At 34.7% G+C, this 26889-nt stretch overlaps 4 protein-coding genes and 1 long non-coding RNA gene across 6 annotated transcripts; 4 read left to right on the top strand and 1 right to left on the bottom strand.

Annotated features, from left to right (window-relative positions):
- Positions 1-1418: 1418 nt before the first annotated feature.
- Positions 1419-2646, top strand: LOC125188522 (uncharacterized). The gene has a single exon (XM_089058520.1). It carries the CDS (start codon positions 1552-1554, stop codon positions 2440-2442), a length of 891 nt encoding a protein of 296 aa, XP_088914646.1. The 5' UTR covers positions 1419-1551; the 3' UTR covers positions 2443-2646.
- A 3516-nt stretch (positions 2647-6162) lies between these two features.
- LOC125190739 (uncharacterized) lies at positions 6163-7665 on the bottom strand. The gene is made up of 3 exons (XR_007170953.2): positions 7387-7665; positions 7143-7293; positions 6163-6344 (listed from the first exon to the last, which is right to left on the bottom strand). It is a non-coding gene; the product is annotated as an uncharacterized LOC125190739 (long non-coding RNA).
- Positions 7666-10375: 2710 nt separating this feature from the next.
- Positions 10376-16301, top strand: LOC125187042 (MADS-box protein SOC1-like). 2 transcript variants are annotated; one of them, XM_048083553.2, is made up of 8 exons: positions 10376-10556; positions 10966-11152; positions 12778-12856; positions 14894-14955; positions 15036-15135; positions 15223-15264; positions 15352-15393; positions 15805-16301. In XM_048083553.2, the coding sequence occupies exons 2-8, from the start codon at positions 10971-10973 to the stop codon at positions 15940-15942; spliced, it is 645 nt and encodes a 214-aa protein (XP_047939510.1). In that variant the 5' UTR covers positions 10376-10556; positions 10966-10970; the 3' UTR covers positions 15943-16301. The 2 variants fall into 2 exon arrangements, with proteins under 2 accessions (XP_047939510.1, XP_047939509.1); XM_048083552.2 differs by having other exon boundaries at positions 10377-11152.
- Positions 16302-21184: 4883 nt separating this feature from the next.
- LOC125187041 (uncharacterized) lies at positions 21185-23428 on the top strand. Its single transcript, XM_048083551.2, has 4 exons — positions 21185-21434; positions 21502-21563; positions 21634-22257; positions 22731-23428. Exons 1-4 carry the CDS (start codon positions 21278-21280, stop codon positions 23238-23240), a joined length of 1353 nt encoding a protein of 450 aa, XP_047939508.1. The 5' UTR covers positions 21185-21277; the 3' UTR covers positions 23241-23428.
- A 116-nt stretch (positions 23429-23544) lies between these two features.
- Positions 23545-24642, top strand: LOC148926676 (uncharacterized). The gene has a single exon (XM_089059212.1). It carries the CDS (start codon positions 23545-23547, stop codon positions 24640-24642), a length of 1098 nt encoding a protein of 365 aa, XP_088915338.1.
- The last annotated feature ends 2247 nt before the right edge of the window (positions 24643-26889 follow it).

Below are 26889 nucleotides of genomic sequence, written 5' to 3' on the forward strand. Positions count from 1 at the left end.
CTCATGCACGTGGGACAGTAGTGTTTAGATTATGGCTTGATTTCGTATCTATAAATAATAGATTCTTTTAATCAATATTAATTAATGGTATTAACTACACTAATACTGATTTTTGTAACAAATTAAAGCTTGTCTCATTTTTGTGGTTTTCTTACTTGTGGGAAGGGAAGTAATTGTGGATTTGATCTATAATCTTAATTTTGTGCTTATTGATCTTAATATATATAAACGAAAAAAATATTACTACTAAAGTATAATTGAAATATCATATACTCCCTCTGTCCCACGTTACTTGAGTCATTTCTTTTTTGCACTCGTTTTGGAAAAATAATAATAAATAGTTAAAGTAGAGAGAAAGAAAAGTAAGAGAGAGAATAATGTAGAGAAGAGTCTTAACTATAGTATACTCTTTTTTATTTTATTTTTTCTCCACTTTAATTATTTATTATTATTTTTTTAAAACGAGTGCGAAAAAGAAGTGACTCAAGTAACGTGGGACGGAGGGAGTATAGACCATTTACTAGACCCCCAATAGTATGTGGTTACTATAATTAAGCAACATCTTTAGTAGAACGCGAAGCATACAAAAGAATTAGATTACTCCAACAAACAATTAGACTATACGATCAAACAAAGAATTGAATGAAATGAGAGAAAATCATTATAGAGATCATGAAAAATTGAAGGTCAAGCCTCCAAGATGGACATGTAACATAACTAAAGTCAAAGGTCCTAAGGTTTTAAAAATCGGGAGGTCGGTATTTAATTTCCTGTTGAAATTTCAATTTGAGTTCCTCCATTAACCAAAGATTAATTTATTTAGATATATTGAGATCATTGTGGATATTTTAATTGAAAGGTAAACGAAAATAAAACAAGAAATACTATTCTATGTTCGTCATTAAATGTCTCATTTTTCCTTTTCATCATTTCGTCAATAAATGTCTCATTTGATAAGTAGGTCATACATGCCACTAACTCATTCAATCATATTTATTAAAAAACCAATATAAAAATAGGTTAACATTCCATTACCATTTTCTACTCACTTTGCTTACCATAGCCAAATATTTTTTTGAAATTCTTTGCAGCAAGATCTGCCCCTCCGTTGCCAACTGCGCTACGTCCCTGCGGGCTACTTTTTTTTTTGAAATTCTTACCGGTCATATATGAGGCATTTAATCACGTACAAGAATAATAATTGGTAATTATCTAAAGATGAGACATTTTTAATTACTAAATTAATTTCACATTTTACTAACCTATTTCACTCAAATATTACTAGTACTAGCACTATATAAAATTAAGATACACAATCTAAAATCTATTAACTTATGTTCATATTTTTATTTAAATTTCTTAAAATTCAACCCGAAATAAAATTAGATAAGTAATGCTTACATTCTCAAATTTCAAAACTCTCCCTCCCCCATCATATGTATAGATGGATCATGGGCAAAAAAAAGAAATACTTGCATTCCTCACTATAGTCCCATTTCCTCACCCTCTCTCTCTCTCTCTCTCTCTTGAACACACTCAATTGTGTTAGCGATGAATCCAAGAAAGCCAAATCCGGCACCTTCCCTCAAACTCATCGTATACGGCATGCCCCTCATCTTCTTCCTCCTCACCTTCGCCGCCATGTTGAAGCACAAACTATACACCACCACCAACACCCTCACCGCTCTCCGCCCCCACAACCACCACTGCAACGCCCCCGCAAACATCATCAGCCAGCTGGAGCCCCTGATCGCAGAGGAGCCGCTGGACGTATGGGAGGGGCTGGGCAAGGAGGAGAGCCACATCAAATACCTCCCCTCCATGACCGACCTCTCCCGCCACCGCCGCTTCATCTACATCGACCTCGGCGCCCGCGACTACGACTCCAGCATCGGCAGCTGGTTCGAGAGGCGCTACCCGAAGCAGAACAAGACGTTCGAGATCTACGCGGTCGAGGCCGACGCGTCGTTCCACGCGCAGTACGCGGCGCGTCGAGGCGTGACGCTGCTGCCGTACGCGGCGTGGGTGAGGAACGAGACGGTGGTGTTCGGGAGCAAGCCGATCGTGGTGGGGAGCAAGGTGTGGCGGATGAGGCCGTTCGGGAGGATCGAGGGGGAGCAGGCGGCCGGGGACGGGATGTCGGCGGTGGTGCGGGTGGCGGCGTTTGACTTCGCGGAGTGGCTGAGGAGGACGGTGAGGGAGGAGGACTTCGTGGTGGTGAAGATGGACGTGGAGGGGACGGAGATCGAGCTGGTGAGGGATTTGGTGAGGCGGGGCGCCATGTGCTTGATCGACGAGCTGTTCATGGAGTGCCACTTCGATCGCTACGTCAAGTGCTGCTCGGGAGACAGGATCAATAGGTTTAATTTCTCCTATCCTCAGTGCTATAATTTGTTCAAGGAGCTCAGGGATATGGGCTCCGTTGTGCATCAGTGGTGGTGAGCTCCACTCCGCCCCAGCCCGGCTTTATCTTACTTTCCGGACTCCGCTAATTTTCAAACAATCGACTCCACCGCTGTGATGAATATTTATCAATTTTCATTAATTTTGTTAGAGGATATAGAGTTATTGCAATAACGAACTTGTTTTCACATTTACCTCGCGCATGATTCTCTCTTTTATGTACAGTCTACTAATTTTTTTTAACTTTTTTTTTTCAAATGTACAAGGACTTATTCGTAGCCGTTCAAATTATAGGAATTATTAATTGAAAATGCAACTATATGGGGCTGCATGTTTATATGTTATATAAAAAAAATACGAAAAAGTCTATTTGTTAGCTATATCACGCCGCGTGTCCGTTCCTGAAAGGGTCCATCCAGTCAATGTTGAAGTTGCCTCGAAGCCCAATGACATATTGTCAGTTGGCAATATGGTAACGTAACGTGGCTAGTTAGATTCATAATTAAATCGCTAATTTTAATTATAAGTTTAATAAATTTAATTTAATTTTTAAAAAATATCTTATAAATTTTAATATTAAATTAATTAAATTAATTTTTCTAGTTAAATTCATAATTAAGTCACTAATTAGGTTAATTATGTACCCAAAAGGTAACACATGACATATAAGACCAAAATTTTTTAGAACAAATGTAAGAGATTAAATTTGGACTTTAGTCTTATAAAAATTAAAATGTGTCAATACTGCGGTGAACATTCTAATAGATTTGTAAACAATTAAAACTATCGGTTAACTGTCTAATAGGTTGTATTAAATTAATCATTAGTAGACCCAAATTACTGTAGTGTATATATATTTATTTGATTTAACATTTTTTGTACAAAAATGTTAGTAAAATATATTAGAATATGAAAAAATATTGAAATTTATTGTATAATAATTTAGTAAATGAAATATATATTTAAATTTATATCATACATAAAATATTAAATTAATTAATTACACAAGTACATAAATAGAGCCTCTTAATCTTACAATTTTACTTAGAGTGATGAACTATTTTATCAATTTTTGAGTTCATGAAATAATTGTTCGCAGTTAAATGGATAGCTTTTCCATCTTACGTGGGTTTCTGCAGTTAATAGTTACTTTCACACTACCATTTTTCACGAGTTAAAAATATTAACTAATGAAGTCCAAAAAATAGATTAAAAATCACGTATTTGGTTAAAAAATTATGCTGATAGTTAGAAAGCTATTTTTCATACTTTGTCTATTGGTCCAAGATCAACCTATTAAACATATTTGACTCGGTACAAGTTTTAAGAAATGTAATAGAATGTGGGTTGAAAAAGTTAATGGCACGCGGGTTCTACTCCTATATACTAGTTTTATACTAATAAAATGTGACTGAGAATGAGTTAGTGGAACGTGAGATCAACTACCAGAAATAGTAAAAGTAAAAAGTGACAAAATTTTTAGGGACAAACAAAAATAGAAATAAATGATAATTTTTCAGGAACGGGAAGATAGTAATTAAAATCGGTTCAGTTCAACTACTTGACTAATCATGTCCAAACCAATTGCTTTTTTTTCGGTTCACATGGGCTCAAAAGTCCCTCCCAGTTTAATGTGCAAATCAAATCCGACCAAACAAGGGTTCGCTATCAATCCAGACGATCTGATCCTTTTTTCAATAGATGGGCTTAGATAATGATAAATTAGGATGGTAGGAAAAAGGATTACATTATGAAAATGAAAAATAAATCAGAAAATTATGATTCTTTTCAATAATCATAAAAAAATGCAAAATTTGAGGACAAAAAAGATTAATACTCCGTGTTAAACTTTCTAAAAGTATTTTGAGAATGTTATAAAGTAGATTGTGTGATGATTAAATAATCATCTATTTTAAGATGATGACTCAACTATGGAGAAAAAATTCCCTATTTAAGGAATACCAAAGTGGCAATCCTACTTGGTATGTCCTATCAATAAATTTTTAACAAATGAAAATACTATGTATCTCCAATTCCAACTAGATACATAAATTATATTTATGGAAATAATTTAAATATAACTACACAGTATTAAATAATATGGAAAGTTTATGAACATTCCATAACAGATGCACTATATATAAACATTTAATACAGTACTATATAATTGGGGATCACAGCCATTTTTATTATACTAGTAGTTTTAGTTTTTAAAATTTGTTAATTTAATACTTTATCATTCAACAATCATCTGTCGTATTTAAGTTTTTAAAGTTTTTTATATATTGAAAATAATTAATATAATAAAATCAATTTTTAGATCATCATCTTATTATTATTATTGTTATTAAGTCTTTTTATAATTTAATACAATGAATAATATTCATAATGTTACTATGCAATGATAAAATAAAACAAGAGCTACACTATATATTATTACACTATATACTTAGTTTAATCTATACATATATAATCATTCATATTGTTATTTTAATTTATAGTTTCCGCTAACAAAACTGAAGTTATACTTACACTTTTATTTGTCTAGATTATTTTGTATAAGTATATATTTATATATATTTGAGAAAAATTTTAATTTCCTAAAATCTTAAAAGAATTAATCATTTTTTTTATATTTACGTGTGAGATGATTAAAAATAATTGCAAAAATGAATAAAAATTAAAATATACAAGTCTTAAATATTTTTCTACTACAATACAAGGAATGTACATAAAGTTTTCATATAATTTAATTGTGTGTGGTTATATACATTGTTTCCATAGTTTGTATATCTAGTTGGAATTAGGGATATATATATTTCCATTTGTCACAATTTTATTGATATGACATACCAAGTAGGATTGTCAACTTGGTATTGCTTGACCATGTAATTTTTTCTCGTACTATTATATAGCTAAGTATTTTTATTTTACTTGTATATATAACATATTAATCACTATTTTATGGCTTAAGTATTTTATTTATATGTTAAAAAAATATAAAAGTAGCTAATAATAACAAGATGATAAAAAATAATTTTACTTGATTAAGAAGACTAAATTTTAGTTCATTCGATTATACATAATTATGTAATGATATAAAAGAACATTTAGATAAATAAATAATTATGTAATGATGTATAAAAGAACATTTAGATAAATTAATATTTAAAATAAATGTGTAGTCAGTATTCATTAGAATACATATAAACGAATATAAATGTATGTGTGCATAAAAAAATGGGATTCCTTTGAAATTTATTGATTGCAATGAATAATATTTTTAATTCATTTGAAGATGATGGAAGACGTAAATCATGGAAAGATTGCGTAAATTTATTTTGCATGGATATGGTTATGTAAGTTATATATGGGATTTTCATAATTTCCATATTAAAAATTTTGACAAAATTAGCATGTGTGAGATGTGTAATTTCCAGTTGGAAGTGGAGCTATATAAATTTCCATTTGTCAATATATTATAGGTATGACAAACAGTGGCGGACGCAGGATTTTAAAGGTGGGGGGTCCAAACGTATTCTTAGTACTAGGGTATTTTTTGTGTCGATAATTTAGAGAATCAATTACAAAAGATAGAGATATGGGTAAGGTGTGTAACACCCCAACTTTTTACCCTAAGGCTTAGAACACCGATCTATATATATATATATATATATATATATATATATATAAGTTTCGCGTCTAAATTTTCTTTTACTTCTCGTTATGATTAATCGTTGTGAAGTATATTATGAGTAGTGAACAAAAATAGTAATATTTCAACATAAAGTTTGCTCTAATAAAAGTCCGTTTGTGAAGACCGAGTTTCAAATAAAAAGTCCGTACACGAGTTCAACGTTTAAGTAAAGATTTATTTAAAAATAAAATACTCTCCATGCCCTCCGGATCTTGCGCAATAGCCACGTCTTGAACCCCGATACCTACACGAATGGATAAGAAGCACGTTAAATCAAGACGAGACAATCGACGAAATCAAATCACATCAAACACGCAAACCAAACGGCGGCTCACGTTTTCCAATTGACGGCTCACGCCTTTTTAAGTGACGTGACATAATATTCTTGCCATTTTTGGCATGACAAATGATTGAAGTGACAACTTACCTCATTTGGCAAAAAGTCCCTACCCTTTGGACAATATATTTCCTTCTTGAATCAAGCTTATGACCAAATATTCCCATGCACCCATTTTCTCTATAAATACCACACCATCTCTACCCTTAATTCTCTTGTTCATCCACAAAATCCCTAAACAAAATTTATCTCATGGTGAGGATGAAGTAAGTGCTTGAAGAAGGAAGTCAAGTTTCTACACACTACCATTCTTCTTCTTCTCCTTTTTCTCAAGGTAAAGTCTCCTAACAATTGTTTTTCTTACTACATTGTCATTTTCATGTTACAATTAGTAAAGCATGAACATTTGAAGCCTCCCATGTCAAATACCAATTCTATACCACTTCCTTCACTTTTTTTAACATTTAGAACTTTTCATCGAACTTAAAACCACAACTAGAGCTTGATCATTGAGGAATAAAGTGCTTAATACTCAAACCATATTATTGTGCCTCTTCCCTAATGGTTTTCATACCAATTATGCATATGACTTCCTAGAATAGAATTGCCTTAACTATAGAAAAACTTAGACAATGAAAACAATTTAGCAATGCCTAAACTCTTAGAGAACTTCATCGCACAATAATACCGATCTTGGAAAGTTACCTTGTGAGTGAAGAAGCTGCCGGACCCCGGGGATACTGCCCGGCAGTGGCCCACCGACGGCGGCGGCAATCCGGCGGCAGTCCGGCAACATTTCGGCGGTTGTCCGACTTTTCACAACGAAATTAATCCCTTTTTCACGATCTATCCGAATCTTCACATTTCAAGACTTAATTGTTAGTCCTAAGCCTTCAATTTAAGAAAATAAAGAAGAAGAGAAAGAAGGGGAAATGGGGGAAATTCCTACCTCTCTCGGTCAACGGCGATGAGACCGCCGTGTACCCGGCGGCAGCGGCCCACCAGCGACGGCAGCAGCGGCCCGGCGGCGACGGCAGAGGTGGTGGTTCGCGCCGGCAGAGAGAGAGAGGCCGAAAGAGAGAGAGAGGCCGAGAGAGACCTAGATAGAGAAAGAGGGGAGAGGGGAGACGTGACCGGCGGCCGGCGTCGTTCGCCGGCGACGCCAAAACCGCCGGCAGAGAAGTGGCGAGAGAGTGAGATGTTGGGGAAAGGGGAGAAATGTTTTTTTTGAAATGGAAGAAAGAAGGGAGGCTAATTTCTTTTAGTGCTTTTAGGGCAACACACTTTTGGGCCTCCCCTTTGGGCCGAATAATTTTAGTGAAGTATGGTCTTTTAAACTTACTAAGTGTGGGCCGTTTTTTTTTAAGAAAGGTGGAAGTTGGGCTTTTAAGTCTAAGTGATGAAATGAATCCTTATCTCTTAATTTTGGTTTAATAGTTCTTAAATTGTTTGAAGCTTTTAAATAATTAATCTTATGATAAATTAATGTCTTGCTCTCCTTAATTAATTAATTAAATTTTTTTGAAGATAAGAATGTATGGATTTACTGAACCCTCTCCCAAATAATTATTTAATTACGTTAAGGTTTCTTATAAAATAGAGATCCACTTTTCTTAAGTGGAATGAAGTGATCTTGATCGCACCACGAACATAGGACGCATACTCCATGTAGGATCATTTTATGTCATGCACCTTATGTATGTTCATAAAACTAATTTAAATCATTATACTCTTTCAAGAAGGGCGTGTTCGCGGCGTTTGATTACCCAAGGTCGAGCTTTTGTAAAAGTTTTACTTGGAAGCTTTGAGGTGGGCTTTATATCCAACACATTAAGTGTGGATAAAAATTATCAAATGTATGAAATGATTTTTGTTTGATAAAATTGCACTTACTTTTTTTAAAAATATTATCGTGCCATAAATTATTTGTTTTATGATGCCTACCTGCTTGGCGATGCCAAATGAATGAATGAATGAAACGAATTCGGCTCCAATAGGACCAAGATCCTATTCGAGTTAGTGTGCACAAAGGAATGGACCGTGAGTCATCGTAAGGGTTGGCCGGTCAATGTGATCGTGGAAGGTGGCCACCTTCCCGACACATAATGAACTATCAGATATGGCGGATTGATGGAATGAACTTAGCTTGATCAAGCGAACTTTATGAAAATGAACTTAGTAAGCTCGGGCCTTTAAGAAAAACCCCCGTGTGTTACTGTGATGACATGATAATAACTTTTTCTTATATGTGTATCTTTCGGCAATGTGTTCACTGAGTACCCCGTACTCAGCCCTGCATGTATTTCTAAATGTGCAGGTTGAGCAAGTGATGAAATGGTGGCTGAGTGGAGTTGGAGGTCGTCTCATCTCTTTTGTAAAATTTTCGTGGCATGTGTCTTCATACACATGACCATGTGGTTACAACTCCTTCCGCTGTGCTTTTGTCGTAGTATTTTGTAGTAGATGGGTCATAGGAAAAACGATCAGTAACGAGTGATCTGTGATAAACATTCTTTCAAATTCTCATGATCTTTGTTGTCTTGTGAACATCTATCATCTTATGAAGAAATATTTGTGTCTAATCATTAATTCTTTCATCCCCTTTCTACCCCCTCTTCTTAATTCCCTCCCCTGGTCATGATTTACCGAGCAATGCTATCCTTAGCAAAGCGCGGTCGTGACAAGGTGATTGTTGATAGATGCAACGCCAACGTAAAAAAATAACTTTGTCAAAAAATAAAACATAAATTATTGTAAGAAAAGACTTGTATTCTAATTATAGCTAAATAAAAATGTAAAACAAAAAAGTGATACTACAAATAAGAACACATAAAATAAATAATAGAGAATCAATATAAAATGTATGAAATTTTTTTAGTAATTGCTCTTATAGCGAGAATAAGATTCTAAAAGGCATATATTAAAGTATAATTTTTATAAGATCTATTGTAAATAAGAAACATAAGAAAAAGTAAATAAGAAAAATAAGGGAAAATAAAAATAATAGGAAGAATCAGTAAAAAAGGCTAAAACCTTAAATCAGGGGGGTTGGTTCTGATGGGAATTGATCTCTGGGCAATCACTTGCCAGGGCTGGTAAAAAGCCAACTGGGCTATTGAACTATTTAAGATAGTTGTTAATATAGATAATACATAGTCATTAGTAAAATGGTTGGGGGTTCCATGGGTCCCCCATGACCCTCTTTAGGTCCGCCATTGATGACACACCACATCACCATCCACCTTGGTATGCCTAGATTAGAGAATTTTTTCTCCATTAATATGATGTTTATTGTGGTAAATAATTTAGTTATTATAACGTTAACATTTTGGGCTTTGTAGAATCATGATCAGCTTGAACTACATCAAAGATTCTCACTCAAAGGACATAATTGGAGTATTCAAACAAAAATGACTAAATGTCACATATCATTAAATTCATCTCTACATGAATAATTTTTCTCAACTTATAATTGTTTAAACGATAAATTTGATAAGTACATAATTCGTTTAATGAAGTTTCATTAATTCCATTTCGTTCCTCTTCACGTTTAAATCATTACCGGTAATTCACTAATAGTACATAAATAAATAAGGCTACTGTAAGATGGAGTACGATTAAAATATAGTGGAGCCAAAAGAAAGTGAGAACACATTTACGAGCTGCAATTTCCATAGATGGCTGTGAACCTATTTGCAGCCTATTTAATGACTATTACTAAATCATAGTACGATGATGACATGATTCCCATTTCTTTATTAATATTATAATCTAAAACTTTTTCTAATTTGCGTAAATTTTTAGTACTGCAGTATTTAATAGCTGTAAAAGTAAGAGTAGTACCACTACTAACTTTTTTCCTTGTTCACCATTCTTTATCGGTTGCTAGAAACAAAACGAATCCATTTTTAATTTGTGTGGGCATTTCCTTTTTTTGTGGGTAAGACTTGAGAGGGAGAGAAAAAGAGACAAGGAGAATAACAGATTTATGGATGAATACGGAAATAAATGGTTTCTGTGGTCTCAAAATAAAGAGATTTCTTTGTCAATTGGCACAAGACTTTTGGGTAGTAGAAGAAAATATAAGATCCTTGCTGTTTTTGTGATGCTAATTTCAGTGTAACTTCTCATTCCCTTTTCTGTATACCATTTTCAGCTAATTCGTATCTGCTTATTATGTTCTTGGTGAAATAATATTATCACATTCACACACTAACATTCGATTTTCAGCTTTCTCTTATCTATGATTTTTTCTTGGACCATGTCGATAATTATCAAGATCCTTTCCTAGGTAGAGAGAGAGAGAGAGAGAGAGAAAGAGAGTTTATAGATAGGGAGGCAATAGCTTCTTCTCTTGCTTTAATGGGAGTATTTACATAAGTACTTTTAATTTCTAGGGTTTGTAGAGTGGGATGTGTGTGTTTACACTTTCCACTTATCACTCTCTCGAATTCCTTTATAAAAATTGGTAGAGTTTTGTGTCTATTTCAAGAGTGTTTGCTGAATAATTAATTAAATAAATAATTAGAAATAATGGTGAGGGGGAAGGTGCAAATGAAACGAATTGAGAATGCATCAAGCAGGCAGGTGACCTTCTCAAAGCGTCGAAATGGGCTGTTGAAGAAGGCGTATGAGCTCTCTGTTCTCTGCGACGCCGATGTTGCTTTGATCATCTTCTCTTCTAAAGGAAGGCTCTATGAATTCTCCAGCTCCAAGTATGTTTATTCTACTCACTTTTTTTTTCATTTCTTTCAATTTTTTTACTTTACTATGCTATTGTCCTTGATGATGTTTGAAGAAGAAAAAAAGTGTTGTACGAATTGCTTAATTCTTGTTGCAATAAATTTTTATCCCAGGGTTTTGTTATGTCAGAGGGGGGCCTGTTTGGCTGTGCTATGCATCGATCCATCACTTGATTTATTCAAGAATTCTGATTTTACTTTAGGTCTTTGACGATAAATAGTTATTGAGAATATAATTTTTGGTAGAATATGAACCATAGTAGTATAAAAAATGATTATTAAGATATGCTTGATAAGAATCATGAAATTAGACAAAAAATTACGTCAATGAAATAGGGAATAACAATACCAAAAGAGACCTTTAAAACAAATGGATGAGAACCCTAATACCTTTGTTGCCCTCGATGCATGTTTGTGTATCTCACATTGTACATTTATATATATTCTGATCCACAAAAATTAGAATTACATTAGCCAGTAGGATATGAAAACTTGGATTTCTTTTGAACCAAATCACTTCTATATATTTATGTGTCTCTGACAAAATGTATGCTAACATATCTTATGTAAAAATCATTTTAGAACATTTTTCACTTAATTCATATTTAGTGTTGATTGTTTTTAAGTAATTTGTAAAATAAACGATGTCAATAACAATTTTTGACGCAGTATAATATAAAAAATATGTATAAAACAAAATGATCATGCTAATGTAGATTAAATGAGAGCGGTGCTCACAGATGATGCTTAGATAAGATTTGTAGAATAAAGTTTCTTTGTATAGATGACCATATTTTGCATTCATATATATATGCATTACTTACTACTTCTCCACAATCTGCTTGTGTTTGATATGCTAGCTCCTTTAAATTAAAGTTTCCTAGTCTTCTACAAGAAGTATTGTGAAGAGTTGGTTATAAAAAATAATGTGTATAAGTCAACCTAAAAAGTTATATACTTGTAATTTTGAGAAGAAAAGAAAGAATTTCATGCATGCTTAGCATTTAATTATTTGTTCTGGTTCCCTATATATGAAATACGACAATATATGTCTCTCCTTACTCATATACTGGCTTTTTTAATTAAGGAAATTATTATGGATTTCGAGAAGTCTTCATCTTAAATTAAGAAGTGAACAACAGTACAATTATTTTTATAATTTTTGAAGCCACCCACAATTAATATTTGTTTGTTGATGGTCATTGATTGCTGCTTTTTAATAGATGTTATACGCATGTATTCATTGTTAGATAATTAGTAATAACATAATAAATGCAATAGGCTTTCAAATAACTTTCAGCATCTTAGATTTATTTGAAGAGTGAGATTAAAGTTTAGCCGAGATTTTATGGTTTGTGTGTGTGTAATGGACGTATTTGTAGTTGGTGGAATGAATATTGTAAGCAAATTACAATTTGATGGAAGTAATATATTTAGCTAGGAATTTCAAGACAAATAAATTTGTTGCACGGTGATTAAAAAACACAACTAAGCAGCTTCTGGTATATCTTTCATTTATTTAATTTAACTTTTAAAATTGTGTGTGTTTGTAATGCTCTGAATCGGTATATAGCTACTCATATTCATGCATTATTCAGCATGCAGAAATCAATTGAGAAATATTTGGAAGTTACAAAAGATCGTATTTCAGGCGTGGAACTGGAACAGAACATGCAGGTTTGGCCTCACTTCCCCCAAAACAATATTGAAATTACTTACTTTTAAGGTCTGGCTTTAGATATCACAACTTGTATTTATGCTGCATTCTAACTTAGCTACTAATTTTGGAAGCAATATTACGTACGTCCATGTTAGATCAGAATTGCTAATTCCTCCCTGAAAATTATACAACTATAATTTTTTAGTATTTTATTAAAGAGTGTGTAGCTAGTGTGTGTTTTTTATATAGTGTTGTGAGTCTGTTGTGTAGTGTTTAAAATAAGTTTTGTTTCTAATTATAGAAAATTCAAAATTTTACTTTGATTATGAAATTTAAAAATTATACTATAATTGAGAGGCTATTGAATTGCAATATAGTACTCCCTCCATCCCAACTAAGTTAAGTCGTATTCTTCTTTGGGATGTCCCAACCAAGTTGAGTCATTTCCTTATTTACAGAAAACAAAATATCCAATCACTCTTACTTTATTCCATCATCTACTTTACTCGCTCTATATCTCTCCTACTTTCAACACATTTTCTTAATCTTCGTGTCCGGAAGTTTTGTCTCAACTTAGTTGGGACGGATGGAGTAGTAGTATTATAAGTGTAGTGCTTCCTCCTATTCCCATTAAGTGTCCATTTGTTTTACGGCATTGGTTTTAAGAAATGTAAAATAAAGTGGATTGAATAAATTAGTGAAGTATTTGTCTCATCTTTGTATAATGTTTAATAATAAAATGTGAATGGAACGAGTTAGTAGAATGTGATACCTATTTACTCGTAAAACTAAAACTGAAATTGAACACTAAATGGGGGACTGATGGAAATGGCAGAAATGGACCCTATAATTTATTAAAATCTAAAATAAGTAGAAATAAGAAAATAAACGAAGGAATAAAATTAAAATAGGAATATCATTTGAATTGTAAAAAGGGCATTAGTATTTAGTATATCGAAAAGTTTCTAATTAAGAATGTAAAGCTAAGAGTCTAGTACCCGCGCGACAATAACTAATGTAATACTATAATCTTAAAAGTCAATAATTTAACCATCCTCAGCTATGCAGGTGAATTATTGAACATTAACTAAATCCTATGTATAGCAGTGACTGGTCATATAAATTTGAATTATGATTTTCCACATACTGGTTTAAGGTGTAACTTAATAAATAAACTAATAATAATGTTTGTAGCTTCTAAGGATCTTAGTGAAAGTAATAATGTAAATGTGATAGGATTACGCTTATATAATATACAATGATACAACTACAAGCCAAAAAATATTGTGAGTTAGGTAGATCAAATGCACTGACCAATACATATTAGGATCTTGTGGAAATATAAAAGTACCATTTACGTTAATAAATGCACAACATTAATAATTGTTACAGTACATTCCATGAATCATATTGATAGTTGTCAATTACTACAGCCACAAAGTTTCTCATGAATTGGTCCATTTTGCCTATAGTATAGGAACAAAACTTCTTAGTTGTGAATTAAGACTCAGGGGTGAGTGTTTGGCTAAGCTTATTTTAAGTTTTACCAGTTTATTTGATGGTTCAGTTATAAGCTAGGATTCCATATCTGAAGAGCTTCTAAGTTGTCAAAATTGTATTGTGAATTAGAAAGATAATTATATTTTGTTGGAAAGAGAAAATTGAACTCGAAAATAACAATCCATTATGGAGTACCTTTCAATCTTTCATACATACAAAATAGTAGTCGTTTATAAGATTATGACAATATAAGTTGAGATAGATACACTTATTTATTTGAGACCTTATAACCTGTAGGAGCTTATTTTTACCTTATACTCAAGTTTCTTTTGGGATTTATTTGGCCAAATATTTTTCAATAGTTTTTATAAGTAGCTTATGAGTTCAGCCAGAAGTGGGACAAAATTTCACTTCAAGCCCAAAATATGATGTATTTGCTCTCTTGTTTTATCTTTACATTCGCCAATTGAATATCTTGATATATTGACTCGATTTATGTGAGCTTTCATTTATTAAAAAAATAACCATTGTTTTCTGGCTTGATCTTACCGCAGCGCTTAAAGCACGAAGCAGTATTCATGTCGAAGAAGATAGAGCTACTCGAGAATTCCAAACGGTAGCTTCTCTTCTTTAGAAAGATAAAAATAATTTCGGCTAATCCATTGTGTCTTAGAAATTGTGTGGTTACGACACCAGGAATCTTTTAGGACATAATCTTGGGTCGTGCTCCATGGATGAACTCGAACAAATCGAGAACCGGCTCGAAAGAAGCATTAATAGCATAAGGGCCAGAAAGGTAGCGACATCTCTATATGTGTATGTAATGTTCAATATTTTTGTGATATGTTCATATTTTTTTTAACTATATATATGTTCCATGCAGGTTCAATTATACAATGAGGAAACAGAAAAGTTGATATCAAAGGTGTGATAACTCTTGCCTGTTTTTTTTTCTACTCTTGCTTTTCATTGATGATTCATTTATGCTTTATCATTCCTATATTGATTTCAGGAGAAGTTTTTATTAGACGAGAACCAAAAGCTCAGGCAAAAGGTAATTAAAATGTGTTTAATCATCTACATTCTTTCACTTTTGTTTTTTGAAGTTGCATTAAGTATACTATATTCTCCCTCCGTCCGCCATTATTTGTCAGTAGTTACATTTTCAGTCCGTCTGCAATTATTTGTCATACTTGCATTCCACTAACTCATTTCCTCATATTTTATTTAAAAAAAATAAAAATAGAACTCAGATTCTACTTATTTTTTTAATTCACTTTCTATTACATATTTTAAAACTAGTGTTAGATCAAATTGAGATGTTTAATGGCGGAAGGAGGGAGTATGTACTTAGACGTCTTCAATTCAAAATCAGTACTCCATCTATAGATTATCATAATATTTGAGTCATTCAATTATCCAAGATATATATAGGATAAAAGCAAGACTAAATGATTGTGTGCAGATTGGATTGAAGAAAAATCAGACATCAGAAATGCATAGAGAAATTGGGAGTTGCAGTAGAAGCAAAGAGAGGTCGGAGGCGGTGACGACTGAATTATTTATTGGCCTACCAACTCCCTGCAGGAATATTGTCTCTTGATACTATTAATCACTACCCACTTACTAGTATTTATTAAATCTAGATAATTACCTCTTCTTAACAAATAAATCTAATTAATAATTAGTCATTTATTAGCTCCCTCATATACTAGGGCTAACTCACTAAACTTGGGCTGGCCTTTTACATTACTGGAGTTCTTACCTTTCTAAAATAAAGAAAAAAAAAAGACCAAGAAAATCGGTATATTTTATTTTGTTTTGCATTGTTTGAAACTTCAACAGCTTAATTTAATTAGTACGGTAATTACATTGTTGTACCTGTTTCTTCAGTTTTCCTTATGATGTGATGTTATGCGACTGCAATACATTATTTACTATGAAAAAACTTTTATTTATCTATATTGATACATTCACCAAAATGTATGAAATACTTTCTTCATCTTTAAAAAAATAGACAAACTTGTAAATGCCTCGAATTTTAAACTTAGTCCAATTTTGAAGGACGATTCAAAATAATAAAATTAGTTTATTTTTTTTTAAGGACTGTGGGGGTATTGGTTAAGCACTTAAGCCTGAAATATAGAAAATGGGAAAACACACACGGCCCTATCCAAAAAGCTAAAATGGGCCTATTGTGCAAGGACTAGGGCAGCACGGCCCTATCCAAAAAGCTAAGCTTTCATTAATTGTGTGGAATAACATGTATTTGGAGTGGGCTTAAGCTAAATGTGGTTATCCAAAAAATCAAATTCTGTGGTCAGATTTAATTCTCATCATTACTTACCCTACAATATACAAAGTAAAAAAAATGTCACTTGCGTAAATACACACGGGACATGCAATCCATTCCCCATAGGCATAAATATTAAATTCAAAGTCCCAAATTCCAAAAGTATTTCAAAATAAATTTGGGGTTCCTAGTCCAAAGTATTAAAAAAATTAAAATGCAACAGTGGTCCCTGAGTAGTGACTTATGTTAGGTGCAATCAGACAAACGCCCCAAACCAGGAAGCAAGGGACATGAGTATAACATACTTATTAGCATAGCTGTCCACACTAGATATTAATTGATAGACATCCCTCGTAATATGTAGCTTTGACCTAACATATATGCTTAAAATTTTCTAGTTTATGATAATCGAGTACTTCATTTTTGAATCTCTTAGTCCACCATTTAAAGAACTATTTTGACTCGGTATGAGATTTAAGAAATTGATTGATTTTGTGAAGAAAAGTAAGTGAATAAAATTTGGGATCCATTTAAAAGAGAAGTACTACTAGTTTTATATTGGATTGTGAATGTATAAAGTTGGTAGAATGTGAAGTCTGCATACTAGTGAAATAAAGTAAACAATTCTATAAATCGTGGACAACTCAAAATGGCAAAATGGTTCTTTAAATAGTGGACAAAGAGAGTATATTTCTTAACACATTTATAGTATATTGATCCTGCATGGGGACACAAAACAATATTATTCGTAGAGCTAATGTCGTCATACCTTTATAACGATAACATACAACCAATCCCAAATCTTGATTGTCAAAATTCAGTTAATTTATCCTGGGTTATATTACAATACATATGTTCGCATTATAGGTGATAAATCGTGGAGATGATTAACACGATATACATCATTTTCTCCTCCGTCGTATTGCCAATTGTAGGAATTACTTTATTTATTTATAACTAAACTTTTACTCCCTCCGTCCACGAATAGGAGTCCCGGTTGGCCATTTTCATTCGTCCGCCATTAGGAGTCCCGGTTAGACATTTTATCTTGGGAGTATAAAAAATGACCCCATTGTTCCCTTAATTTAGAAGCTGCAATTAATTTTAATCCACTTTGATTGCAATTTCTCACTCTCTCTCTTAATGTTAGATTTCATTATTCCAAAGAATAAAGCAAATAATAATATAATTGGGTCCCACATTCCACTATCACACACTTTAATTATTACACTCAAACTTTTCTTAAAACCCGCACCCAACTCAACCGGGACTCCTATTCGCGGACGGATGGAGTATAATTTTGGTTTCAATTTTAGCTATGTACTGTATTAATTAAAAATGAGTTACGTGGTTAGATGAAAATGAAAATAGAGGATTATTCACCAAAAATCAAACAATATAAAGATAAAATATACTAGTACATATGAGTAAAATTGAATCTTCCATATAAGAATTAATGAATAGGGCTACGTACCACTGTCGGGAATCCGCCCAGCATAGGCATCACGTTATTTTAGTTTTCATTTCAACAATTAATTCAGGCACCATCCCATTCCGCATACCATTTATTCTCCAATTAAATTGATCTTCGATTCTTCGCCTGTCCACATCCTACCTCTCTGAACTTTTATGTGATTTGAAATGCAAGCCTACATAGTAGGAGTAACAAAAAATAGTTCTAGCATGACTTATAATTGCGGATATTTCTTGTGATTATTATGCATTCTGTTTTATAAAAAATGAGATACGCGTCAAAATTTGTTGGATTTAGGAATTTTTTTATTTTTAGTCCATATTTTGATATGATTCTCGTCGATGTGTTTATGATTTGACGACAAATTAATTAATGAATATTGCGGAAGACTTGAAAGTAATTAGATGATCTTATTTTTTGAAGTAAACCTCGGTCTCATAAACCATATGCAAGAACCATATATCAAACCCCAACGACAAGTCGAGCAACTCTAATTCTCATGTTTAGAGCGGATTGATGTTAACTCAAATTGAGCGAATTCAAGAACGTACGTGGACTGCTAGAATGACACGACAAATGAGTGAGAATATTTGTTTGATAAGTCAGACAAATGAAGAGACAATTGGAAGAGAGAATAAAACTCACAAAATATTACTATGAATCAAAGATATTTATCAATTTCATTCAACATGCCCTTTGTATAAGCAACGAAAATATTACTCTACTAGAAGATAAGGAAAAGTAAGGTTAAAAAGAGTCTAATTTATAAAAGGAAAGCAAATCTAAGTCCTTATTATTGGTCAACACTTTCCATCTACTTATTCTAATCAATTTGAAAATCAAATATCTACAAAAACAACTTAATGAAACCCTAGATTATTTAGATTTTGTCCTCCAATAAAGGATTTTCGTTCTCATTAAGTGTCATCGACATTTATTAAGCCAACCCAACAATATCTATAATAAGTCGTGGAAAATTAAAAAAAAAAAGACATTTACATTTCCTCAATAATACTCCCTCCGTCCCAAGATAAGTGACCTACTTCTTTTGGGCACGAAATTTAAGGAATGGTATTTAAATAAGTTAAAGTGGAGAGAGTAAAGTATGAAAGAGAGAAAAGTAGAGGAGAGAAAAGAGAATAAAGTAGGTGGAGAATAAAGTAAGAGAGATGACTTTTTGCTAAAAATGGAAATAGGTCACTTATAGTGGGACACCCCAAAAAGGAATACAAGTCACTTATCTTGGGACGGAGGGAGTAAGAGTAAAGGCCAAAATTGATCCTGAACATATGCCTATTTTATGATTTTGGTCCTATACTTTATCTTTTGAATTTTTGCATCCTGAACATTTCAACTCGGATCACAATTGGTCTTACACTAACAATTTCGTCAATTTTTCAACGGTTTAAACTTGATTTTGACCGATTTTGATGGTTTCAACGGTTTTAACCCAATTTTGACCGATTTGGGTTAAAACCGTTTAACAATCGGTCAAAATCGGGTTAAAATCATTTAAAAATTGACGAAATTGTTAGTGTAGAACCAATTGTGATCCGAGTTGAAATGTTCAGGATACAAAAATTCAAAAGATAAAGTATACGACCAAAATCATAAAATAGGTATGTTCAGGACTAATTTTGGCCTTTACTCCAATAATAATACAAAAAAGGTTAAGTAAAATAAAAATAATAGTTGGAATATAATCAATTCATCATATTAATATATATACCAATAATATGTTCATGTTCATCCCTTAATATTTTTTTTCTTTTTCTTTTTTAGATATATATGCCGTCCCGTCTTTCATTGCCTGAATCATGTGCAAGAGATCTTTTTATGTCAGTTCTATTCTATTGTGCTAATATTTTCGATTTCCATCTTGCACCAATCACCATCGACTTATACTATATTTTCGCCTGAATATTGATGAATTTTGCTTTTCCTCGTTAGTGGTATAAATCTAGTGCGCGGAATCCTTACAAAAGATTTTATAATAAGTCTTATCTTTGGAATATTTTTAATATTATCTAGCAATGTTAACAAAAACATACTAATTACATCCATTGCGAAGATTTCCTGAACACGTGTATATAATGTATTTTTATTTTTATTTTAAAATGATGATTATATAATGTATTTTTATTTTTATTTTAAAATGATGCTTTACGACGTACCTAATACAATAAATTTATAGTAGGTACAAGTGACTAAATTAAAGTCCCGGGATTCTCTATCATTAATTTATTCATAAATGATCTGCACACTATAAAATAATCTGCAGAAAAATGAGGTGGGGATAAAATAACAATGCTGAAAAATACTAACACAAATTCAAATTTGATCACTCTTGAAGGTGTCAATCACTGTAATAAATAAATTGTCGAGTGCAGAGGGTAACTCAGTAGGACAATATTTATGGCCTGTTCATTATCAGTGATATGCCAACGAATTAGTTAGGTTTAAGTGACTAAATTGAGAGACTAAAAGAATCTCATTTGAAAAAATTATTGGTCGACGTGTCAATAATAATAAAATCGAAGTGAAAGTCGTAATTTCATTTTATTTGGATATTGGTGATAGCATGAACTAGTTTGAATACTAGTAGATCTTTTGAAAATGATTTACTCCTTCCCGTTCCCATTAGAAGTTCCATTTTTTATGGACGTGGATTTTAACAAATTATTTGACTTCAAGTAGTAGAGAAAAGTTAGTGAATGTGTACTCTAATTTTATAAAACGTAATGAAAAATCATTTACAAAAATTAATTGTAGCAGTGAAATGAGAGTTCTAGTTGTTTATCAGACTCAAATGATAAGTTGGACTTTTAATATGGACTGGAAGAAGTATTTATTAGTCCATTATATACAAAATTGGAGTATCTTAAAAACATAAAAGAGTAAACCTGGCACATAATATTCCCAATAATCACCTTAAATTTGTACGTTTGATTGGTCATCTTTATTTTGTACGATCTGAGAAAGGGTGAGAAGGTTCTCTCAGCTCTGGCCGCCTGCTCGCGATAATATAAACAAAATCACATTCACACACAAACAAACACAAATTGCAGCTTCCTTTTCTCCCAATTTCTTCTCACCTAAGAGCAGCTTTTTGAAGCTTTCACTCACCGCTCCCGTCCTTTTCACCCTAAGCACCTCCGCATTGTACGCTATATGGGCAGAGAGTGGGTGTCTTGGATCGGCGGCAAGAGAGAGAAAATGGCATCAGGTGGCTGCATGTATGCTGTTTTGCATCTATTTCATGCCCACCACCGGAATCACTCCAACACCTATCCTTTCATTCAAGAACAACAACCCACTACAACTACAGGTTTCATTTCTCTCTCTTACACACACTCACATATGAGTATAGGTTAATCATTTAATTATTCATGCAGGATTAGAGGCGCCGAGAAACAGCTTGGAGGAGTTGAAGCAAGAAGAAGATTTGAAATTCCCAGTAAGTAGTAGTAGTAGTAGTTTAAATTGGTGGAAAATTTAATAAAACGAGTAATTATGTTAATTTTCAGGTGGGCATTAAAATAAAAAGCAAGGAATATTATATTGCGTCAGAATGTGACACACCAAGCGTAGTAGCAAGGCTAATGGGCCTTGATTTACTCCCACAACAACAATGCACCTCTCCTTCAATCACCACCAAATCGCCTCTTCTCCTCCAAATCGACGTCGCCCGCTCCTTGCCGGACACGCCGCGGACATCCTCCTCGTCCCGGAAGTCCGACGTCAAGCGCCACCGACTCTCCCTCGAAATGAACAAAGAGAATGCATTTTCTCCCTCCGACGGCGGCAGAAGACTTGATCAAGACGACAAGAGGATTAGATCGGTGGGGCTGCTCGACATCACCAACACCTACCACACAAAATCGAAGATTGTTTCGGAAGATGGAGAAGGAGAGGTCAAGCAATCAATTACTACAAATTCAGAAAAAGTTGTGAATAAATTCCCAATAACAAAAGAACGGCAGCAGCACAAGGAGAGTAAAAAAGCTAGTGGAAAATGCAAGAAACTGCCGAGAGAGGATGGTTTTGTTGGTTCAAAGGAGAAAAAGAAATCAAATTTGGCAGTACAAAAGAATTGCAACAGAACTCTTGTCAAAATCAGGAATGGAGCTGCAAAATTACCTCAGAAACAGGTATTCAATTCCAACTTTCTTTGATTTGTATTTATCGTTGATACAAGAAATGCCTAATAATAGTGCAACATTTGTAATGCATACTCCCTCCGTCCCACTTAAAATGCAACATTTGAGAATCGGCATGGGATTTTATGTAGTGTTATTTTGTGAGTTAATGAAGAGAGAGTAAAGTAAGAGAGATGAAAAAGTAGAGATAGAGTTGTTTCCATTTAAGGAAACGTTTCATTTTTAATGGGACAACCAAAAAAGAAAAACGTTGCATTTTTAATGGGACAGATGGAGTACTAGTGTATATTTTGTATTTATTTTTGAATCATTTGTTCAAATGTTTTAGTTTTGGAGAAGTTAGATTTTGAAATCATTGAATTCACAGGAAAATATATCCCTTTCCCTCAATTAAATTTTTCTACCTGTGAGTTTGGCAACATCATAAATATTTTTTTTGTGCGTGGGTGAAAAAATAAATGCAGTCGCAGGTATCAAATGCTACTATTATTTCATGGAAAAGCAGTACACAGTTATCTAGTAAGCCGTGCATCCAGACACCCACAAACGTCTCACCGGCAGCTTGGTCAGAGCACGAGAACTATATCCAAAAACTTGTCAAGCTCAAGGCCGGCGCCGGTTTAAGCCGCCGGTGGGAGAGAAAGCTGATTTTTGAGCTGGTTGATGAAGTCGTAGCGGAGAATTTGACTCGCCAATTGAGGTTTGTCAGGAAAAGTTTTTATCATGTACGCGATGACGGCGGTTTTCGGTTGGTGGAGGAATTATACAAGAAAATAGGAGGTTTTCGGGCGGCTAAGTGTGTGGTCCTTGAAGATATTGATTCGTTAATAGACAAAGATTGGTATAAGGAGAATTGGGATGGGTTTGAGGATACGGTGGGCCAAATTGAATGTGAAATAGTGGAGTGGTTGGTGGATGAAGCGGTGGCCGTGATGGGTGGCGATGCGGCGGAGGAACTGCTATTTGTCGCGTGACGGCGTGAGGCTTCACTAACTGGGCTACCTGCTCCTTTTTAATTAAACCAGATTCTCTTGTAATTGTATCGCTGTAAATGAATTTCTTAAAGAAAATAATTAGGTGCATTAATTCGTGAGATAAAGTTTATTTTTTGTTTTAAAAAATGTGTCATTTTATTTAGGATAAATTAAAAAGAAGAGTGCCATTTTAGTTTGGACACAAAAAATATTACTATAAAATAAGTATATAAACTTGTTCTACATTAATTCTGCTAAGTTTGAATAATAAACCCAGAAACAGAACCCAAACCTTTACCTTAAAATGTCAGACTCTGAAGAGGAGAAACCAGCAGTAGAATCCTCAAAATTGAGGACAAACAAGAACGTTATTGTGGCGTTCAAATTAAACGGGAAGAACTACCCGTTATGGTCGCGCTTGATGAAAGTCGCGATAGGAAGCAGGAGGGGATATTCACATATCCAAGACGAACCGCCGGAACCAGGCAGCAAAGGATATCGGGATTGGGAAGAAACCGATCTGATAGTCTTCTCTTGGATCGTCGATAACATCGAAAATGATACTATCGCCGATTTCGCTCACCACCAAACATCCAAGGCTTTGTGGGATAACCTTGCAATCACGTTCGAAAGCAAGGCAGATCCATATCTGATTTACGACCTAGAGGACAAAATAATCTATATGAGACAGGGAAATCTTGATCTTGAGACGTATTACCGTCGAATCCACGGATTGTGGGTGAACATTGATCGAACTCAAAAGCAACCCGTAACGTGTTGTGATAAGGGGATCGGGCAGTATCGGCAGCACGCAAGTGAGAAGCGACTCATCAAATTTCTCACTGGATTGAATCAAGAGTACGACCACGTCCGTCGGGAGATCCTTAAGCAACAACCATACCCCTCAGTCGAAGAAGCCTACGGGTGGGTGAAGAAAGAGGCGGCTCGACAGAAAATCATGCCACCGGCATCCGCTCCACCCACCGGAGACTCCACTGGCGTTGGGAGCGCCGATGCATCATCGGGGGAAATAGGCTATGGATTCGGGGCTCAGAGGGATCGAACAAACCAAGGAGGACCGAACAACAGAGGAGCGCCGCCACCTACCGGAGCCACACACCAATCCGGAGGAAAACCGGTCAAGAGCAAACTTTGGTGTTCCCATTGTGGGAAGAACAAACACACAAGAGAGACTTGCTTTCTCCGTGTAGGTTACCCGGAATGGTGGGATGAGAAGCATAAGGCACGAACTCAAGCAAGATTCGCCGCTGTTGGAATCGCTGAGATGGGTCACCGACAGAATGCCCCAATTCAAAACAGGGGCGAGGCGAGTGGAGGAGAAACCCAGGCGAATAACACCCTCCCTCACCTGGAAACCAACAGTGGCGGCGGCGGCGGCTGAGTTCGGGTCGGGAATTTTGTGAGCGAGAACCGGAGGAGCGACGGAGTCACAGAATTGGGGCAGCGGAGTGAATAGTGGAGGTAACGGGTTTGGTCAAGGACCAAACCCTAATATTTTTAATATTCCTAGATTATTGCATTTAGAACCCCAAGTTTGTGAAAAATATACTCAGCAACCCCACTTCCCAAAAAATAGGTCCCTGGATTTATTGTATTATGATAAGTCACCTAGAAATATCCTAAAATCCGAAATAGACCACATGTTGACCAAATTGACACTCAAAATCGTTTTGCACCTCTGATGAGTATTTCCGCTGCATTTAACGTGCAATATAGTGATAAAAATGATAAAAGGGGATGGATTTTTTATTGTGGAGTCACGGATACTATGACTCCGGAGAGAACGGATTTTAGTGACTTTACTGAAGTTACTAAAACTTATATTCGAACTGCGAATGGGAAACTAATTAAAGTAGCAGGGGCTGGAACTATAGAAATCTCTCCAAGTCTTCGTTTATCAAATTGTTTATTTGTGCCAAGCTTATCTCAAAGATTGATGTCAGTAAGCCATGTCACAAGAGAACTTAATTGGACACTTCTGATGCACCCGAATTGTTGTATTTTACAGGATATTCGGACGAGGAAGATCGTTGGGCGTGGCACTGAGAGCCAAGGACTTTACTACGTGGACGGGGTAGCTCAACATGGCAGTGCAATGCTGGCTCGCGGATCCACGAAAGAGGAGGTTTGGCTGTGGCACAGAAGACTAGGACACCCTTCCCATGGTTATTTTCAGCTTTTGTTTCCAAATTTTACAATTCCTAAAGACTTTTCTTGTGAGACATGTGTTTTGGCCAAAAGTCACAGACAATCTTTCAAGCCTTTGAATACTCGTATGAAATTTATGTTTGAGCTTGTGCATGCTGATGTTTGGGGCCCTGCACATGTTATTGGGGGAAAGGGTTTTAGATATTTTGTTACATTTATTGATGATTGCACTAGGATGACTTGGATTTATTTCTTGAAACACAAATTTGAAGTGGTCGAAAAATTTACCCTTTTCTTTCACATGGTCCAAACCCAGTTCCAAACCACCATAAAAATCCTACGTTCTGATAATGGGAGGGAATTCGTTAATAGTGACATGTCTGAATTTTTTAAAACAAAGGGCCTTGTTCATCAAACTTCTTGTGCCTATACACCCGAACAAAATGGGGTAGCTGAAAGAAAACACAGAACAATTCTAGAAGTCACTCGTGCCCTCATGCTTGAATCCAAAGTCCCAACCTTTCTTTGGCCCGAAGCCGTGGCAACCTCAATTTACCTCATAAACCGACTCCCCACCAAAATCCTCAACAAAAAAACCCCTCTTGATATCCTCTCTCAACAAGCCAAAATACCTGAAGCCCTTAGTATGCCACCTAAAGTCTTTGGTTGCACTGTCTATGCCCACATTCCCAAACATGAAAGAACCAAATTCTCACCTTGTGCTACCAAATGTGTTTTTGTGGGATACGGGGTAAACCAAAAGGGTTACCGATGCTTTGACCCGAATACGAACAAAATCATCACCACTATAAACTGCAATTTCCTGGAAACCGAGTTCTTTTATCCACACCACCTTAGCAGTCAAGGGGAGCAAAATCCTGGAACTAATTATTGGGACTGTCTAAGTTGGTTTGTGCCACCTCCAAGCCCTTTAATTGAGGAACCAACAGAGACCATTGCGGTCACTGTCGCCGAGCACGCCTTTCCACCAGAGTCTACTCAACCACCTCCCGATCAACCGCAACCGATATCCCAGGTATGCCCCGTACCAATTTCTGAGGAACATGCTGTAGTCGATACTAACACTGCAGAAGAAGACAACACTGTCGATAGTGACACTGGGAAGTATGTTCTCCCATATCGGAGTACTCGGGGTATTCCTCCAAAGCGATATTCTCCCGAGAAAATTGGAGCAAAGAGCAGATATGGAGTTGCAAATTTTGTACAAGGGAATTTGAGTAAAATGGCACGTTGATAAGGCTAATTTCATGCATCGGTTATATGGTGAAAAGCGTTATAATTTGTTGGGTCTAACACGTTTCCTAAGTCAGGTGTGTGAAAAAATCGCTAGATCGAGGAAATGCTGAAGGAAATGGTCTAGCAAAGGAATGAAGTGAAGTGAGCAGAATTCAAAGGAAAGAAGGCGTGACAGAGGGAGTCAGTAGCTGAGGGCAACAAAGTCTATCTATACCTCGCTGGA

Source organism: Salvia hispanica, chromosome 5, assembly GCF_029641045.1.
Source record: "Salvia hispanica isolate PSC_SH4W2 chromosome 5, Shi_PSC_v1, whole genome shotgun sequence".
In the NCBI taxonomy this organism is placed as follows: Eukaryota; Viridiplantae; Streptophyta; class Magnoliopsida; order Lamiales; family Lamiaceae; genus Salvia; species Salvia hispanica.

Excerpts from the sequence above, each read along its gene's own strand:
- LOC125188522 (XM_089058520.1), top strand. The coding sequence starts at position 1,552 with ATGAATCCAAGAAAGCCAAATCCGGCACCTTCCCTCAAACTCATCGTA.
- LOC125187042 (XM_048083553.2), top strand. The coding sequence starts at position 10,971 with ATGGTGAGGGGGAAGGTGCAAATGAAACGAATTGAGAATGCATCAAGC. Across the intron at positions 12,857-14,893 it reads AACTGGAACAGAACATGCAG|CGCTTAAAGCACGAAGCAGT; the intron begins GTTTGGCCTCAC and ends ATCTTACCGCAG. Across the intron at positions 15,265-15,351 it reads CAGAAAAGTTGATATCAAAG|GAGAAGTTTTTATTAGACGA; the intron begins GTGTGATAACTC and ends TATTGATTTCAG.
- LOC125187041 (XM_048083551.2), top strand. The coding sequence starts at position 21,278 with ATGGGCAGAGAGTGGGTGTCTTGGATCGGCGGCAAGAGAGAGAAAATG. Across the intron at positions 21,564-21,633 it reads AAGAAGATTTGAAATTCCCA|GTGGGCATTAAAATAAAAAG; the intron begins GTAAGTAGTAGT and ends GTTAATTTTCAG. Across the intron at positions 22,258-22,730 it reads CAAAATTACCTCAGAAACAG|TCGCAGGTATCAAATGCTAC; the intron begins GTATTCAATTCC and ends AAATAAATGCAG.
- LOC148926676 (XM_089059212.1), top strand. The coding sequence starts at position 23,545 with ATGTCAGACTCTGAAGAGGAGAAACCAGCAGTAGAATCCTCAAAATTG.